The sequence below is a fragment of the Panicum virgatum genome, chromosome 5N (assembly GCF_016808335.1).
Source record: "Panicum virgatum strain AP13 chromosome 5N, P.virgatum_v5, whole genome shotgun sequence".
Classification (NCBI taxonomy): domain Eukaryota; kingdom Viridiplantae; phylum Streptophyta; class Magnoliopsida; order Poales; family Poaceae; genus Panicum; species Panicum virgatum.
In genome coordinates this window covers 21373644-21393695 of record NC_053149.1, presented here as the reverse complement: position 1 = coordinate 21393695, position 20052 = coordinate 21373644, and the positions used below count along the sequence as shown (strand labels likewise).

Below are 20052 nucleotides of genomic sequence, written 5' to 3'. Positions count from 1 at the left end.
GCACTGCTCTTACATATAATCGGCTGAAGAATTTAGAACCTGCTGCCGATATGACACAGCTAGCCGATTGGCAAGTAGCACCACTCACCACCATCCCTTTCACACAATGGTGGTCAGAATGGCAAGATCACCTTTTCTGCGGATCACTGAAGGTATAGTGCATTGCCTTGGATGAAAACTACCAAGGTGCTGATGACGAGGTAAACACAGAAAAAACTTCTCTTGTTACACCTTCATATTATACTGTCTTCCTGTACTTTAACAAATCTCTCTGTCAGGTTGATGGCACCCCACCCCCAATAATCAGTAGAAGCGGCCAGCCGATTAGATATGCTCCCCCAACTAACCATCCTCTTATCGGCTATAATTCACCAACCCTCGCTGATGTGGCTGCTGGCAAAAAGCGAAAGGCAACCAGCACTAAGAAAACAATCCAGAAGATTCCAGGCTCTTCCAGTCGAACCCTGACCATCGCATCGGCACCAGATGCCAATGTTTCAGAAGACGTTTCTCCTCCTTGCTCAGAAGATAACGAATAAATTTCACTTTACCCACTGATTATAATGAATTTCTTACTTGACTTCATCATTCGGCACATCCAGATGTAGCTGCCGAAGATACAAATGAAGAGGAAATCCAGGAGATTGCTTCTCAAACATCTCCGATTGTCCAGGTATTCCCTTCGCTTTTTCATAAAGTCTTGACAAACATCTGATATTTGTGTTACCATATCAGATTCAGCATCTTCCTTCCAAGAGGGCCAGAACAACTGCTTCTCCAATCCAAGTAACATAGCTATCTTTCTTTTCTGACCAAGCTATGCATCTAACATTGACCCCCTATCCAGCAAATGCCAAATCTTGTGCAAGAGCCACCAATCATCTCCCAAGATGCCCTCCCTGGTTTGGGCACTCCACCATTATTACTCGTATCTTCCGTACCAACTGCTGATGAAGTTCCCCGATTTCAAGTAAGACACTTCATTATTTCCAGAAATTAGAAAAGAAATTATAATTAACATTCCTCTCTCTTTGGCTAGGCACAAGACAGCCCAGACAACAGTCTGTTTTCTTTTCAACTTGGAACCACTGGTGCAGAAGATGAAGCTACATCCTCAACAGAATCAGCTTTATTATCTGAAGAGATCAAGACCCAACTCCAAGAAATCCTGCAACTCTAAACCAGGACATTGGCCAATTGGTCCAAGATGCTGAGCCGATTCGTACTATCTTGAAGTTTTTGAGAGGTGTACTCCCTGAATCCTTGGAAGAAGCACTTCACCCTGCGGCTTATATTGAGAGCTATCAAATTTCTGTTGTCAAAGCCCAGAAGCGCCTATCTGATCGGCTCCATCAAGAGCAGGTGATCAAACAACGAGATGATCTGAAGAATATTGTGGAAACCACCTGTGGAAAGATTATTTCTCTGTCTCAGTCCCGGGCAGATATGGAACAATCCAAAAGGGACCTAGAAGCTAAACGGGCGTGCCTCATCAAGGAACTGGAACAAGTAAACCAGGAGATTGCCGATGTGGATAACAAGTTATCCCAATTACCAACGGCTCTTCAGCAACTTGAAGTGGAGAAACAAGAGCAAGCCCGCCGTACCTACCAACTTCACAAAAGCATCAAAGCAATACCAGGTTCTGCCGAGACTGACCTCCAAGAGATATAGGAAGCCGATGATATTCGCTTACATGCCATCTCTATAATCCAGAATGCCCTAGGATCCTTGTGAACTGTGATTCATTCTTGTCGTAGCAAACAAATTTTAATCTGATATATTGTAAACAATACTTTAATTTGCAACCTCTGCTCCTGCCCAATACATCATATTTCTTTTGGATTTTATTGCCCTAAGGTCGATACAAAATCATATCGGCCACCCATAGCCAACGTCATCACAACATTATTGGCTTTTCTTTATAATTTTTTGTTCTAAAGGAGACACTTGTTATGCTGGCTATATCAAATCTTAGCCGATGTTTACACCATCAGCTTGCACAAATACCACTCAAAATTCATCCGTAGATCCAACCACTGAACTTGATGATATTTCATAATCAGCAATTTTCATAAGGACCATGTTAATAGGTGCAGCCGATGATCCTCTATCGGCCTTTGGCTTGACACGCCAAACTTCAGACCTGACTCCTTTCCTAGGAGCCTCCTCTTTCTCTTCCTCTTCCAGGATTTCTTCCAGGGCTTCTGTCTGACGCAGTCTCTGGACTCGTCTCTTTTGCGATCTGGTCAAACCTCCTGGACACCATCGAGGCCGATCAACATTATCATGAACTGGCACTCTCTCTGGATCTCTGCGGTGTGGGTATTCATTAGGAACGTGAGCTACAGTAGCTCGCTCAATTCGCTCATTGGCAGGGATCCTTCCTCCTGCAAGATCACGTAGCATGGTCCTGCCCCCAGCCGATCATGCACTGAGACTCTGCCCCCAGCCGATCATGTACAGAGATGTGTCTATCATGGTTTCTTTCTCTAGTGATCGGCCTTTGAGGCCTCTGGTCGAATTGTGGCTTCTTGAACGACCGGTTCTCTTGATAAAAGCCATTGCACTCTAGACAAATATCCACTGTCGTCAGAGTCAACCCTTCTTCCCAACAGTACACAAAGAAAGGACATTTCCAATGTCCTTCACATCGTCTAGCAGATTCTTCTCGGTACTGTCTCCTCTCCTGGTCACGCTGGAACTTGTTCAGTATCATCTGAGACGTGACCTTCTTCTTAGGTGCCACAGATCCTTCTTCTTGTTGCGGCTCCTTCCCTTTGGCTTCATTGGCTGTGATCTGTGCTTTGAGATCAACTGCACCAGACTCTTTAGACGATTGAGATGTGAGTATCTTAGTCTGTAGAGAATTACCCTTCCTTCCAGTATCTACCATGTTTGTTGGAAAAGGATGCCCATCAATCTTCATCGGCTTCTTGGGTGTTTCAAACTTAAGCCTGTCCTACTCTATAGCCGATTGTATCTGTTGACGGAACACTTTGCACTCATTGGTATCATGAGAACGGAACACTTTGCACTCATTGGTATCATGAGATGTTGCATTGTGCCACTTGCAGTACTTGATATTCTTCAATTCTTGATCTATCGGGATCTTATGATAGGGCTTCAGTTTAATCTGACCTTCTGATAGCAACAGATCAAAAATCTTGTCAGCTTTGGTAATATCGAACCCATACTTCTCGGGTTCCTTGTTACCGAAAGGACATGAGATCGGCTTCTTATTGTTCTGAACCCATTCAGCCGATCCAACCATCTGATCATCATTCGAATCAGAAGAATCTGGACAATCAACAAAGTTAACCTTTTTCTAGAAGTTGCTCTTCTTCTGTTCATATGGCCTTGCCTCCCCAGTCATCCGGTTGGCCATCTGACTAATGCTGTAGAAATCCTGAGAAGCATACTTCTCCTTGATGTGCAGCAGGAGTCCTTGGAAGGCAACCTCTGCTAGCTGTTGATCAGACAAAACTAAACTAAAACACTGATTCCTCGTTCCTCTACCTCAGATTGGTCAGATCGGTCAGCTTCATCTCCTCCACCCCAGAGTAGAAGAACTGGTGGAACTGCTTCTCTAAATCGGCCTAGTATATAATGGAATTAGCCGGCAATGTAGTGAACCAGGTAAAGGCCGATCCAGATAAAGACATAGAGAACAAACGCACTTTTAATGCATCCTGTTGAGCTGCCTCTCCACACTGCACAATGAATCTGTTGATATGTTCTACTGTGGAGACTTCCCCATGTCCAGAAAACTTGGTGAAATCTGGAAGCTTGTACTTGTGGGGCAATGGCAATTGATCGTAAGCAGCTGGATATGGAGTTCTGTACATCAGATTCTGCTACTTTGGCTTCAAACCAAACTAATCTCTCATTACCTCAGCAATCTTCGATGTCTAGTCAACCTATTGACCACTAGCTGATGTTGCTTGTGGTATTGGTGGAGTCAACGGCAAGGCTGCCGATGCAGGCTAGACACTTGGCAAATTCATCGGCTTAACAGCCGACGCAGCTTGTGTGGCTTGCTGTGGAGGTTGACGTGGTGGTGATTGGTACAGCACCATCTCATTGCTTGGACTGTTCTGTGTTGCCCTCTGATCAGTTTGGCGATATAAAAGTCCAGGTACATTGGGCACATCTACGTGGCGTAACATCCCAGTCGCAAGATCTTGAAAAACCCATGTGACTCCATTGGCATGTGGGATCCTGTTCGCTAGAACTTCTGTTGGAGACTTGGGCTGCAACATCATTGCCAAATATTGTTGCTTAGGTGTCGACCATGGGGCCGACACGTGGCTTGGACTTTCTGGCGCAGGCACTGATGTTGGTGTCACCGCTGGCTGTGACACTGGTGCGGTGTCTAAAGGTTGAGTCGGCTGAGGAGCCGACACACTTTCTTGATGGTTCATCGGCTGAGAAGCCGATGCACTTGGCTGCTTGGATGAAGATGGAATCATGTATTCCGGAGGCATACCAAGTCCAGTAACAGGATTCCAACCACCTGGGTATCCTGACATGAAGTTCCCCTGTGCACATGTAGTCATCGGCGTAGAATTGGTATACACAGGAGGAAACTAGGGTGGCGCTATAGTACTAATCGGCTGTGCGTTAATAACACCCTCATCGGCCGGAGCTTGAGGAGGGGTTTGTGATGTACCAGGAGCCGATCCAGTAGGAGAGAATACCATCTGACTTCCTTGGTAATAAGCTAGTCCCACAAAGCCAGGGATCCCCCCATCTTGAAGCGTCTTGATCACAGCATTGTGGACGTGGTTGGTCAAGATTGGAGCATGATTCATGAAAGCATGCCCAAATGCCTGATTCATCTGATGAATCATCCTGTCCTCCTTCTGTGATTCTCGATGTGTTACAAAAGTGGGAAAATCAAATTTCTTGAATACCTCTCCATTTCTATTAACGCTGAAGGGCAAAAGGCACTGTTGCTCAAAAGCATCTTTGAGGGCTTCAAGTTCTGCCTTGTGTTCTTCCTTCAACTTGTCCTTATCAATCGGGATCTTATTATCTCCTGAGATCGCCGCCTTCTCTGACATCTTGATGTTCTGAGTCCCACCGGGTGTGCCAAAAGATGTGTTGACGCAAAATCAACACACTGGAAACTGAGGGCACCGTTTGCCAAGCCTCAGACTGCGACCAAGCGTGCTAGTCAATTTGACCTATAAATTGACAAGTAAACAGCAAACAGTCAAATTCAAGAGTGTATCGGCTGGATTTCCGAATCACTCTCACGCAGGGTATCGGCAAAGCTCGTCCGATACAGAAGACGACAAACGATCGTATAAAATAAGCGTGTATTAAAAATGATCTACTGCGGATCGGCAACAAGCTGCCGATTACCGATAAGCCACTGGTCGGCTAGATCTGAAAGCCGACACGTGCCAGATAATAATGTACAAACCCACGAATGTATGGATCTGAACAAAGCTAAGCTTGTGACTTCAATCTAATCGGCTCTACAGGATTTGTCGTGACAAACAAGGAGCTTACAGCCGATTAAACAGATCAATAAGCCGGATAATCGGTGAACTATCTAAACGAGAAAACAGCGATGCGCCCAAGATCAAAGCTTAGATAAATTCGATAACTTTTGAATAAATCTGAACGAAGCGACAGCGATGCGCCCGGAAGCTAAAGCTCAGATTTACTCGGTAAACGAAAACTTACCAGCGAATCAAGTCGCTCGAATATGAGACGTCCTTGATCAGCTTGAAAGAACTCGCAGAAAAGAAAAAGATAGCGAAGTCGCCGACGAGAAAGTAAATTGCAAGTAGAGTGAAGTTTGTTGTATTGGATGTGTATCCATCTGCTACAATGACCGGGGTGCATATTTATACCCCACGCTAACACAATCCTAGCCGCTTACGGCAAAGTACAATTCTATCTAGAGAAACTTATTTTAATAACTAAAAACACCACCCTTCAAACCGAAACCATCTCATACGAGACTTGCCAAAACAAACATCGACACGTCCAATCGGTATCAAACCGTACCTGACGCCCCCCCTCCATGCACCATTATCGCTTCTATCTTGGCATCTCTTCATTTCACCGATCCTTCGGCACATACCAAAAAATGGTGTCAACACATACCTACTCTAAAATCTTATCGCATATTATACATACTACTGCATGACGTCTCTTTGCATTTTATTATGATTTGGCTTGTAGGTCCTAGACTACGTTCATTACTCTAGATGTCAAATTCCTCTAAAAGAGAAATAACTGTATCCATATGAAGTATAAATTTTCCAAAAAGTTGAAGTCCTCACATTTAGCCTATGAATGTTGATATGTTTTAGTGAAAAAAAATAAATGTATCTGAAGTAGCACGTTTTTGTTAGTCTTTTACATATATTAATAATGGTAGAGATACATAATTTAGATACAAAGTTAAAGTGTTACATCAAAATATTTTAGTAATGACAACTGTGGGTAACTTTACCAGCTACTTTACGTTATTTTTCATATTGACCCAAATAGTTAATTTACTACAAATTTAATGGTTATTTCAAGTCGTATTACTTTATGTTATTTTTCATGTTGACTCAAATGGTTAATTTAGTGTAAATTCTATGCTTACTTTATATTGTATATTTATATGACACAGGTATTTTTTTAAAAAAAACGAGATCCACAATGATTATTGTTGTCAATAATGATTGAGTGCACAATATTAATGATCAGATGTTTTGATTTCTTGTACCATGTCCTATGAGGATTAACAATGATGGACGCTCCAATAGGAGTCTCCAATTAGTAATAATAAATGTTAGGAGGCGATGCCTAAGATATCGAAGTTCCTCTATTAAGAACTATGAATGTGTGCGTTTATATTTTTCTAGGAAAAAATTGAAGTGCTCACAAATAAAACTATCAGCTATCAATGTAGATAGGTTATACTACCTTTGGTCATACACACTTGACACCACTGACTTGTTATGGTATTTGATTTAGTCTTGACCACTATTCTAAGAGAACTCAGGCATACAATTTTCAGGTTCTGAAACTAAATATTTTTAAAACTGTTGTTGATCAAAGTTTTAAAAGTTTGATGTGATTTTGGCCAAAGCGTCAAGTATTTATACCAAGAGGGAGTAAAGTTTCCGCAGTCTATCTTGACCATTCAGTTATTGTAATCAATCGACATTATCGTGTTCATGAATTTGTGGAAAAACATTACCATAAAAAATCATATGAAGCATATAATTAGGAAAAAATCTTCAAAAATTTCTGCTAATTAACTCAAATAACATTGGTACAACACCATATCTAAATAAACAGAGAAAACGAATAAACGACAGAGGAAAAAGCACATACGAATGCTACCATCCTGCAATCAAATTGGCATACATATATATATATAGGAAATAAACTATTATTACTCGCAGGTAGTCTCCCTGACAAGTGCCAAGGTGTTTTATTCATTACAATCTGCATAAGAAAGCAAACAGAAATGTGTCTACATAGTAAAGCAAGTATTACAGGCAAACAAAAGCAACACATACCAAAACAACCATAAGCAAGCGTCCTGTTTATTTGTTATACAAACCGTGTAGGAAATAAAGATGTCATTTGTGACCGCATCAGTATTTCCACGGTCCATCTCACTCACTCGTGAAGGTTCCTCAGAATCATGGGGAGCCCGAACCTGGGCATCAGGGTGATGGCCTCCTTGGGCGCGTGGACATACTTGGGCGAGAGCTCGAAGGAGAACCTCTGGAGTATCATGGCGATCCCGATGCGCGCCTCGAGCATCGCGAAGTTCTGCCCAATGCAGGCCCTGGGGCCCTGGGAGAAGGACAGCAGGGCGTTGGGGTGGTTGGCGGCGGCCTTGGACACGCCGTGCTCGAACCTGGCAGGGTTGAACTCGTCGGCATCGTGGCCCCAGACGTCCTTGTCCCGGTGCAGCAACGCGATCGGTATCGAGAGCAGGGTTCCCTCGGGCACCCTTATGCTGCCGAGCTGAATGTCTGAACCCGCAGCTCTTCGTATGAACACCACCGGGCTGTAGAGCCTCAGCGATTCAAGTAGCACCATGTTAACCTGAACAGCAAAAGGATAGGATGTCAATGTCGAAAATCGACGAGTCGTTTTTGCAATTTGGGAAACTGCATTTGAGCAGTGAAAATTGTTCGAAAAGATTTATAGTTTTACTTACAAGTTTGAGCTTGCTGACCGTGTCTGGATTTGGCACTGCATCGCCGCACTCTCTCAGCACCTCCTCCCTTAGCTTCTCTTGCCACTCGGGGTACCTGCTCAGCAGGAACATGGTCCAGGTGAGGAGGTGCGAGGTCGTGTCCTGCCCCGCGAAGAAGAAGGTCTTGCACTCGTCGACAATCTCCTGGGTGGTGAGCATCTGGTGCCCTTCTTGCTCCAGAGCGCGGGCCTCCAGCATCAGCCCGAGCAGATCGTTGCCGAATCCTTTTGTGTCCTTCTCAGCAAGGCGCCCTTGGATTATCTCCATGAGCATGCTCCTCACCTTCTCGTCCAGCTTCTGAACTCGCATGCTCCTCTTGCTGGTAGGCAATCTGAGGTTCCTTCATGTATGCAAATACAAGGCAATAATAATAATTCATTGGTTAGTAATTCAGATTTTCACAAAGTAGCATGCATTCCAAATTTACAGGTAGATTGTCTGAATTTTGTACCTTAAACAACCAGGAGCCGGGATATCAAGCGATGCGGAGAATGCCAGTTCTTGGAGCTCCTTCTGCGCGGAGAAGACCTCTTTGCCCTGCTTGTAGCTGCTGCCGAAGGCCGTGTGCGCGATCACATCCGAAGTCAGCTCGGAGAACTCGCTGCTCAGTTCAATTTCAGCCTGATGGCTGCCGGCCTGCTGTATCTGAGACTGCCATTGCTGCATCATCCGCTCCGCCAAGCCCGCCATGACCACGGACATCGCCTGCGGAAGAGATGACGAAGTTAGAGAAAAGAAGGCACTATGTTAAGTTATTCAGGGAATGAAGATTTGCTTGCTCATCGTCAGTCGACCTTGAGCTTCTCGAGGTTGAAGGCCGGGTGCACCACCTTGCGGTGGCGCTTCCAGTCTTCACCGTTGACGAGGACGAGGCCCTTGCCGAGGAGTACCTCCAGGTTGGCATTGAGGTAATTCTTGGGGAACAGGCCCGTCCTCTCCGCGAGCACCTGCTTCACCAGGTCGACGTCGGCGACGCAGAAGTCCGGCACGGCCCCGAACCAGAACAGGAATGTCTTCCCTGAACCACAAAACAAAACACGTAATAATAATGCGAATCAGATTAGACAAAATACAATTATTGTCAAGAGGATCATTATTGATCGATTACTGAATTATGGGCAATTACATGTAATATAATTAGTATGCCGATATATGCATCATATATATATATATATATATATATATATATATATATATATATATATAAGTACGTACCGTAATCGGCGACCCATTTGCGGAACTGCGGTTGCACGATGCGGATGAAGTCGTGGGAGCCGGCGTCGAGGACGACCTCGCTCCCGGCGGCCTTCATCCGCCTGATCTCCGGCACGGAGCCGACGAAGAACCGGTAGCCCGGGCCACCGACGCCCTGGCCCCTGAACCACCTGGTGACGGTGAAGGGCTTCCACACCAGAAGGAACAGCACCCTGATCAGCAGCGTCGAGAGGAGCACCACCAGGAGGGCGCCCAAGACTGAACCAATGAAGGCAGCCATTTTTCGATCTCTTGATTTGCTTGTGTGTGTGAGAGAGAGTACGTGAGTTGAAGATGTTTCGGTTGTGTTGAGGCGTGCTCTGATCCATGGAGAGGACAAGTATATATAGGATAGGATTGTTGCCTTGTTGGGAGCAAAGGCCGGGCTTCCAGAACGACACGGTTAGTTCCTAGCTTGCTTTGGTTTTTGTCTGATGCTGAGATCAGAACTGACGTCACCACAGTCAGTGATCTTGGCGGGCAATTAACAACTTGCGCATCGGCACAAGCCGTCGTCAGCAGTTGAAGTGACGGGGAATATCATATCTTCTAGAGAAAGCAAAAGTACTGGCCACTATATTTGCTTGCTAATACAACAACTCGGTAATCAAAGCGAATTGACTACATCCAAGTTGACTACTGGAGAGCAGCCTTTCCAGAAGACTACTGTACTACTCTTGTTTACTCCGAATAACAACACTGGGTCCCTTCAGCCCTCGTATTGAGCTTCGAGAATTTTGCGGGTTGGGTCGGACGCGATTAGCCATCACCAGAGGCGATGGTTCCACCATCCAGGACGACACGGTTAGTTCCTAGCTTGGTTTGTCTGATGCTGAGATCAGAACTGATGTCACGAGGAACAGTGAGTGAATCAGCACAAACCGTCGTCAGCAGTTGAGGTGACGGTGACAGATGCTCTAGAGAAAGTCGAAGCACTGGCCCCTATTTGCTCATAGAACAACTAAGTAATCAATCGCAAAAAAAAACTGAGTAATCAAAGCGAATTGCCTTCAGGTAGACAACCAAGTTGACTACTGGAAAGCAGTCTTTCTAGACTAATGCAATCTGGTGGGTTCTGGGAACATAATATCCACTATCCTTTGTCAGCGGCGAGGACTATATATCACGCGCGTTACAAAATTACCATCCACTGGCCACTACGGGAACCGGCCCAATAACTTTCCGACAGCCTAGTAGGTCTATTTTAACGCATGTGCATGTCACATAAGAACAAGATTAATAATTTAGCCAACTGCTGGCGGTAAGGATTTTTGTAGCCTACCTCTCAGTCTATTCGTATAGTGGTCTAGTCCTTCATCATTAATACATGGCCCACATGTCTCTCTCACAAGATTTCTTAGTTTTTGTGTCGAAGCTGGCTGTAAGCTTATAGCCCACTTTCCCTCTCTCTCTCCTCTTCTCTCTCATTCACCTCATCATTTAGCCTGCTATAATGCTTGCTCTAATCCATTTGGGTGCATGTGTAGCGTGGCTGTGCAGTCCACGCATATGCTGCATGCATGCAAAACTTTAGCTTTTCCCTCTTTCCTTTTTCCCTTTTCTTCTCTATGTTTTATTATCTTTCCTATTTCTTTATTCCTTTTTACTTTATTTATAATCTAATCGTAGATAGTCTCTTTCCGACTCCATTTGATTTATTTCTCTTTCTCTATTCTTTTTCTTATGTCTATTTTTCCCCTATGCTTTTCTATATAAGTTTATGCATATTCTTTTGGTACATAAAAATTCAAATAGTGATAGATTTTATTATTTCACTTACCCCAGTATTTTTATTGACAATTTTTTATCTTTATTTCATTTAGTTTTCTATTCCTATCTATTTGTTCATATTAAAAGTGTCTCATAATACAAAGTTATTTGCATTCTAGACTTATTAGTTGGTGTAAAAAATAGTCTAGCTATATACTGCTTTTCAGCTCATGTTCATATTCCATTTGCGTATAAAAATAATTTATTTGTCAGGTGGATGCGTTGTTCTTCGTATAAAATTGTTTATCTGCATGTAACTAATTTGTTTGTAATATCAAATTATTTGTTTGCTTTGTAGACTAAATTGTTTGGTGATATCGAATCGTTTGTTCATGATATGCATTTTTCGTTATTTATCCTATACAATCAAATGTTCACTACATTTATTTTTTTATTCATAATATAATATCATTTGTTCGTCAAGTTTAGTTTTTTGTTTTTAGAAAATAATTATTTGTTCATGTTGTTAAAATATTTGTTCCCAGTAGCTAAAATTAATTATTTATTATTAGAAATTATTTTTAAAAATACCATGTAAAGATAGGCAAGCATGGTCTTATTTTATTTTGAAGATCTTGTCATAAAACGATAATGGTGTAATTGGTCTTAGTTTGAAACCCTTTTGATGTCATCGATTTTTGTATCCACTGGCATGTATGCATATCTTATTCCCTTTCCTCTGGTGGGAGTACTACTCGTCCAGCTATTTTCCCGTGAAGTTTGTGGAGCAGGTGAATTTAATGAGTATAGATCAGTTTTTTGGGCCATCGGCCCATTCAATCACCTCGTGGAAAATACTGTTAAGACGAGAGTTTTTTGGGCCTCTGGTGATTTATAATCGCACCTTGGTCAGCTCCATGTCTCTCTCCGAAACAACAACGCCCATGTTGAGCTCCGAGCATTTTGCGGGCTTGGTCGGACCAACAAGGGCTGGATCGCTTCGTGCCTAGGGCCGGACATTAAATAGCGGCTATACGGCCTTATAAATTTTGCATGATAAAACCGGGTGGTCTAATCTAATTAGTTTTGCACGTGAAGAAAATGCGTAAGCCTTATTTTTTTCCTGACTTACATATTATATATCTCTCTACCTAAGCTTATCCAATATTTCTGCTGGGCTTGGGATGGGCTTGAGGCCATGGGCCCATGGCTGGGGCAGGCCCAACCCAAAATGCCCATACCTGAAAACAGCTGAGATTGAAATCTACCAGAAAGAAAAGCTTCGGCCCCACACGGGCGATACAGGGCATTCCCGTTGCTAATAAGTAAACTCTATGCGGGAAAAAATCGGGGCCACGGTAATAGCTCTGGCTAATAGCTCTGCCGATTCTGCGTACGTTTTATTTACAGCGCAACCGTTATAGCCTAAAAAAAATATGATTACACCATTGCATAAACAAGAGAAAGGGCACACAAGGGTGCACAGAAAATTGTTATTAAAAAATTTAATGACCACATAGGCAATATTAAACAGCAAGATATGCAAACGTCAAATTGCTCCTAAGACAAATCATCGAGTCAAAATCGGTCAAATCGCAAGCTTGAGGACAAAATTGGCTGTACGAATGGCTGTATTTTGTCTGATGAGATCAGAGGTGGCGTAATCATGTGAGGGCCGGGAAAGTGAGAGTGAAACCGAATTTTCATCGGCTAGCATGTACTGGATGTCGTCACCAGAATTGAAGAAACATCGCTCTCCTAGTTGAAAGAGAGGAAGGATCGGAAGACGCGTAGACGATGATTATTATTAGTGGCCTCATTGGCTTAATGATTTGGAGAAGAGAAAGAACATGTCAAGTACTGGGACTGCATTCTAATTTGTACAGATTTTCTAACCTGATTCTAGTAATATCCCTCCGTCCTAATAAATTATTAGTCGTGTTAGATTTTTTATATATAATTATATATAGGTGCATAACAAAATCTAAGCATTTAGAAAAGTTAAAATGACTAATAATTTGGAACGGGGAGTATTAGTTAAGCAATAATCACCACTGTTATTTTAGTTACATTCTCTAAATGGTAGTATTAGCTACTTTCTCTGGAACGGCCGGATCCTTAAGCAATATAATCACCACTATTATTTTAGTTACCTGGCAGTGGTAGCTACTTTCTCTCGAACGGCCGGGTCCGAAACGTCGACTACGTCATATCTGATCTCACCAATCAAATCCATCAGGCAGGACAAGCTGGTACACCTGCTTGCTTGCTTGCCCTTTGAGAGCACGCCCAGCACTTTTTCCTTCAACTGTGGAAAACCGGATGCCAAGTACCTGAAGCGATAACAAGCGCTGTATTATCATTTTTCTTCATTTTTTTTTCTAAATTGAGCTGCATTAGTGCAGAGCCCTTCCTCGATGCAAGAAAAACCTGGAGATGAAGTGATGCAAATGCTCATGAGCTGCCTTATTGGCAGCGGCTTTTTCTTTTTTCCTCTTGTTATACAACCCTCAATATGTTTTCTTCCGTTTGGCTTCAATATTTATTCATCTCCAGAACTACTGCTCTCTTTTGTGCAGCCTACCTCGACCTTCCTTGCTCGTGCGAGTGCTGTTTTAGGTCACGTGTTGTGCGGCTTCATCTAGCTCCGGCTCCCACACTGTAGCGTGCTATCTATAGCATGGAGGAGCTGGTGCCGAGAGCCACCGTTTTCGACTCCACAATTATTTCTGCCCTTTCACATTCATTTGGAAGGAGAGGGAAAAAAAACTTTGATGAATAGTAGGAGCATCAGAAAAGTCGGCGCCTAAGCCGTGTCTATAGATGGCCAAATGGGCTGGGCCAAATGGATCGCACTAGGCACGACACGAAAAAAACCCTACCCTAACCCAGCCAACGACCTATAGGGTCAGGCTCGACCCGACACGATGCATAGGGTAGTGCCTGGGCCTGGACTCCGACCCATAGTGCTAACCCTGACCCGACACGACTAATGGGTCCGACCCGATCAGGCACGACTAATTTTGTTTCTAGCACAATTTGACCCATTAGTAACACATACTTTCCCATCCAATCCTAATTCCTACCCATCTGGCATCTCTCCCTCCCTCTCCCCATCTTATCTTCCCCGTGAGCCACTCATTCATCCCAATCTCTCTCTCTACTGATGCCCCATCTCTTCCCTTGCCGATTGCCGATGGAGGAGGAGATGCCGGCGAGCACGGCAGTGGGTGGCACGGCGAGTGCGGCGAGCACGGCCGCGGCCCGGCCGGCGAGCGCGGTGGCGGGTGGCGCGGCGAGAGCGGCCGTGGCAGCGGCGGGTGGCGCCACAAGCCCGGCGGAGGCCCGGCCGGCGAGCGCGGCGGCGGCTGGCGCCGCGAGCTCGGCGGAGGCCCGGCCAGCGAACGGTGCAGCGGGTGGCGAGCGCGCGGCGATGGCCAGCAGCCGGCGACCGCGACGGAAGCCCGCAAGCGCGCTGCAAGTGCACGGAAGGCGGAGGCCGGCGGTCAAGATGGGCTCGGGTCTGCACGACACGTCGTGTCCACCGTGCCTATCGTGCCGGCACGGCACGACTGTGCACGGATAGTGTCGTGCCTGGGCCGAGGAGCTGACAAGCAGTGCCGGCATGGCACTGCACGACTAAGCTATCGTGCCTGTTAGGGTTAGGGTCGGATCGTGCCGTGTCTATTAGGGTTAGGGTCGAGTTGGGCCGTGCCGCCCATTTGACCATCTATAGCCGTGTCAAAAGGGAGCCTTATGGCTTCCGGCTGGATGGAAATGGCTGGCTGATTCAACGTCACCTCCAGCCCAGACTCCTTTGTCCAGCCAGCTGATTCTAGCCGAATTCATCTAGCGGAACAGGCGCATTCTCAGCAGGCAAAGTCTTCCTTGTCCGTGCCTCCGCTGCCTTATTTCTTTGCAGACTTAAAACGTCTTTACTTCTGCATCTTCTATCTTGATAGGTGGCAGCTATATATAGTATTTTTTTGACATGTTTAATCTCCAGTAGCTAACGTTTTATTTTTAATTTGTCAACACAAGTCGTGAACAAATCTACTCCACGTCATCTAAATATATACGTGTATAACCGTATCCCAGTTATCAGATGAGTTTAATGGCCACGATTTACAATTTTCTAAATACATGTCCATATTGAAACACTCGAATACTAAGTACACTAGCCATTGATGCATTTTACTCCATAACGTTTCGAGCTAAATCGATATATACCAAGAGGTCGTACGTCCTACACGGATGCTACATTGCCGATGACCAACACACAAGGGCGGTATCATGATCCTAATGGTCTCTTCACAATCCAACTTGTCTTTTACATATTTTTAACTTAAAATTATATAAGATTTGGGCCGTATAAGATTAGGGCCCAATACTTTTAGAATCCAGCTCTTAGATTATCCAAGTTAAACTTCAAGATCCTTTTACCACCCCTACCTGCAGATCGACCACTATTTTGCATTCCCGCAGATTTTCCTTTGGCTTGCGCAAAGGCCAATCAAGCACAGCCCACTACTACAAATGCTATAATTACTGGCGGTTCTAAACGATTTTTAGTGGAGGTTTTCAAACCGCCACTACTCAAGTGACTGTAGAAATAGCGATTTTCACCGGCGGTTCCATAACCGCCGGTGTTAATCTATTTTTGCTGGCGGTTGTTTTCAAGAACCTCCATTATAAATGGTATTTATACCTAAGGTTTCCAGCATGAACCTCCATTATAAATGGTATCTACACCCAAGGTTCGCAGCACAAACCTCCATTACAAATGTTATCTATACCTAAGGTTTCCAACATGAACCTCCACTAAAAATAGTTTGAGGTTCACACCATAAACCTCCACTAAAAATAGTATCAACAACTGCCAGCAATATGAACCTCCACTAAAAATAGTATAACCGCAAGTAAAAATCTGAGCGCTATTTTCAATTTTGGACACATACACACATACAGCAGAAATACAAGACAAACAGTTCACATCGGAATGTATCCAGTTAAAGCACAAACACAAAACAACAGTTCACGTGCGGAATATAAGGCTCAGTCTGATCCATTTCAGAAAGTTACAGAAGTTCTATTTGGTCATGTAAGTTACAGCAAGTCTCTACTGAAAATAAATCATGTTCAACAAGGATCATAAAACTCGCCGGTTTCCTTGATGACCTGACTCATTAGGAAGTAGCACATCTCGCCTCTGATTTTGGTGAGCTCAGACTAAGCAAGTGCGCTTCGATTCGGACGGGTCTCACACTGCAAACATGCAAAAAGTTTTTATCTATCAATCATTGAGCTAGCAATTAGGACATTGAGGACATATATCAATTATGTAAGAGTGAACCAATTTAGAGTGCGGGCAGCATATGTTGTAGCTAAATCATTGGAAATAGCTCACACTAAGGCAACAAAAGTACTAGAATGTATAAATAGTGCCCTTTGTCCATGAAAGTTGATAGTGCAACATAGTTGATTTCCAGGTGATATGGTTGGTTACTAAGAGAAATTATCTGCATCATTTTTGTAATGATTAAAATGGCTCTACCAAAATTATTCAGAAAAGATCTACTAACTGCCTAGTGTCTTGGTCTCAGCATGGTAAAGAATTCGGTCAGCAAAAACTAATTCATGTAAACAAAGATAGGATAGGTTATAGTGAAAAACCTTAGATTCAAAAGCAGGGTCTTCCACAAATTTCCTCATGTAATGGCAAACATAATACCCGCATACCACTGTGTGAGGGGGCTGCTTATGGCACTACAAAAATGTGTACATTGATGACAGCATAATTAGCACACAGTAGTGTTGATCACTTAAAATCACAAGCTTATATAAGTGAACATTTACCGGAAGTGTACGAACGGTCATTTCTTTCTTTTGTTTGTCATGCAGCCCACCTTTCCTAACATATCTGTTGTAAGCTCTGAACATATAAAAAAGTAATTATGAAAAGCTTTAATCAAACAATGCAATATAATGCTTTGAGTCACTATTTAAAGGAACATGAATTACTTTTGGATTATATCTATAAATTCTTGGTAACCATCTTGATTGTAGTCCAAGGAGTCCAAAACAATCATGCAGCCATCCAAGGGTCTTAAAACTACTAGTATCCAGTGGTCACTGCACACAAACTTTTAGTCAGCCTACAAGCATTAACTAGCAGTACTAGTTCATGATCTAGATCAAATAGCTAATCATTGGGAACACTCAATTAAAGTTGTAGGCTCCAAGCATGTGACTCTTCTTTTGGCAGCGATACATGACATCAGCCAAGTATTTTTCAACGGCTTTTGGCTTTGACCGTAGGTAAGTTTGGAAGATTGTGCATGGGTCCAGAAATCCGATTGGTGCATCAGACTCTGGCTTCTTGATACATGTACCTATGATCATAAAAATAATTAGGATAAAAACAAAAACAAGTAGCAAGGCTATGAACATACTTCAAAGTTGTAGACACTTACAATGTCCAGCATCTCATCAAATTAGAATCCAAACACAGCATGTGATACAAATTCCGCAAATCATCAAAATCAACCCAGAGTCTACCAGAGCGGTGCAAAAAGTGCTTATATGCAAACTGCCCCCCCCAGGCTATAATATCCCTGCTCATTGGTCGCCTTCATGTACCAGTCATGCAAAGCCCTACACTGAAGTGACATTTTCGCTAAATGTGTTTGTGTGCAAAGCGGCATTCCTCTCTCATACTGTTCTGGAACTGGAAATACAGTGTAGTCCTTGTGTGCAGGTTTATCCTTTTCTTTGCTCTTCGATTTCTTGGACAATGAATCACTAGCTGCTGCTTGTTCTAACTTCTTTGGAGATGTTATAGAATTTTCTGCGGGTTTCTCCTTTTCTTTGCTCTCTGACTTCTTGGGAGAGGAATCACTGGCTGCTACTTGTAAAGAAGATGCTATGGAATTTTCCTGGCCATGGGTCTCTTTCTCTGTATCTTCTTTTTGCTGAGGTAGCTGAGGCGATGATATTGGAGTTGGTTCTTGTCTAGGGGCTGACTGTATTGGAGAGGATGGTCGCGATGGATGGACCAAATCAACATAACGCTTGCGCCACAAAATAAAATTGTCAACTGCATCTCCTAGAGTGTTGATCTCCTCTTCTTCAACAGGGATCTCTAGCTTCAATTTCTCAAAATCAAAATTCAATACCATGTCCACTTGAACTGTTGTGAAGCCCATTGGTACAAGAACATTGTGAAACATCTTCCCTGGTTCACTTGGAAAAACTTGGCCAACAGCAACTTGAATTGATATACCCATTATCGGCGCATGGACCCTGCATCTAGTGGCCTCCTGTATCTCATCAACAGGAAACGGGCCAGCATCCAGTTTTAGGTGGCCTGTAGACCCACAACTACTTTTTTTGGCAGGAGGGCTACTTGCACGGTAGGTGTTGCATTGTGAGGATTGGCTGAGTACTTGCTGCACACGCTCATCTACCATGGCAATTATCCTCTCCTCTGTTAGTTCTGCTTGGCGAGCTTTAGATCTAGACCGACTTCTATAGGAGTCAGAATACTCTGAAAATCCCTTGCCCCATGGTACCTTAGACCCCAATCCTCGAGTGCGACCTGGATGTTCATCATTTTCTAAGGCCATAGTTAGCACATCTCTCTCCCTGTCTTCCTTCAGTGTGCCTTGTGCAGATTGGGAGGACAATTCTAGCATTTTTTGTGCCACCTCTTGGGCCTCTTGGCTTTTACAGATTACTTGACCACACCTTGGGAAATCTCCCCTAGCATACACCCACCACCGTGCTCGCTTTGGTAGCCCTGCTAAAGGATTAGGTATGCCTGCACTCTCCCACTCATCTTCCATCCTTTCCCATTCAGCAATTTTTCCTGCATATCCACCAGATCCAAGGTGGTGCTTGTATTTGTTATGCTTTTGCAGGTCCGTGTGTGCCGCAGTAGATGCTAGCCCTTCTTCGGAACGCTTCATTGCCACAAAATCATCCCAAACATCTTTCAGGTAGCCAAAGTCCTTAAAGGGCAGCTTATTCTTCTTCACATAGTCCCTGTTAAGCTCATACTTGAATCCGCTCCATGATTTCCCCATTGTCATCAGAGCATGTCTCCGCACAGCAGCATGGGATCCTTTTGGAAACTCAAATGATTGCAGAAGTTCTGTCCAGCAATTATCCTTCAAAGTTTTATCCACCCGGTCCACCTTTCTCCAATCCTCTATGTTGATAGGGACCCTGTCCCTTGCAATCACCCCACAAGTACGGACATATTTTGCTTTGGCTCCCTTAGGTAAAACATGACCATTTGTGGCATCGAACTCTGTGATGACCGTTCTCCCTGTAGGTTTCTTATTTCTGTCTCTATCAGTATCACCCCGCTTTCTTTTAGTAGGTGCAGGTTCAGGAGCTGACACAATCTGCATAGAAGGAAAACTCAAATGTAAGTTTATCCATTCACTTGAAATTAACTCAAATTCTGCAGTTGTTAAGTTTAGAATTATAGTATTAATATCAATATAGATATGAAAAATAAAATTCACTTGAATACCTCACTGCCATCTTTTTGGTTTGGGCTATGCTTTGGTACCCTTCTCTTTCTCTTGCTCCTTCTAGCAATTGGGCTCTTGCTCCTTGTAGGGGACACCGCTGGGCTGTGTTCTTCGACCTCACTGACATGATTTGCACGTTTTGGAGCTGGGCTCAAGCTGCTGCTGCTGCTAGGTGGGCTTTGGCTGGGGCTCTTGCTCCTTCGCCTCCTTTTGTGATGTTCTCCTAGGACTCTGGCTCAATCTTAGGCTCCGGCGTGCAGGAGGTGTCTCATTTCTATAGATGAAAGTTCGTTCCCACGGCGCAAGAGAAGGCCGTCC

At 43.8% G+C, this 20052-nt stretch overlaps 1 protein-coding gene across 1 annotated transcript; it reads right to left on the bottom strand.

Annotated features, from left to right (window-relative positions):
- Nucleotides 1-7392: 7392 nt before the first annotated feature.
- LOC120671864 (cytochrome P450 709B2-like) lies at nt 7393-9811 on the bottom strand. The gene is made up of 5 exons (XM_039952126.1): nt 9446-9811; nt 9025-9248; nt 8682-8935; nt 8192-8570; nt 7393-8076 (listed from the first exon to the last, which is right to left on the bottom strand). Exons 1-5 carry the CDS (start codon nt 9723-9725, stop codon nt 7642-7644), a joined length of 1572 nt encoding a protein of 523 aa, XP_039808060.1. The 5' UTR covers nt 9726-9811; the 3' UTR covers nt 7393-7641.
- Between the last annotated feature and the right edge of the window lie 10241 nt (nt 9812-20052).

What these genes read in the sequence shown, in the direction of transcription:
- LOC120671864 (XM_039952126.1), bottom strand. Translation starts at nt 9,725, where the DNA reads ATGGCTGCCTTCATTGGTTCAGTCTTGGGCGCCCTCCTGGTGGTGCTC. An exon ending in TCAACCTCGAGAAGCTCAAG is followed by an intron (nt 8,936 to 9,024) that starts GTCGACTGACGA and finishes TCTCTTCCGCAG; the next exon opens with GCGATGTCCGTGGTCATGGC. An exon ending in CCGGCTCCTGGTTGTTTAAG is followed by an intron (nt 8,571 to 8,681) that starts GTACAAAATTCA and finishes GCATACATGAAG; the next exon opens with GAACCTCAGATTGCCTACCA.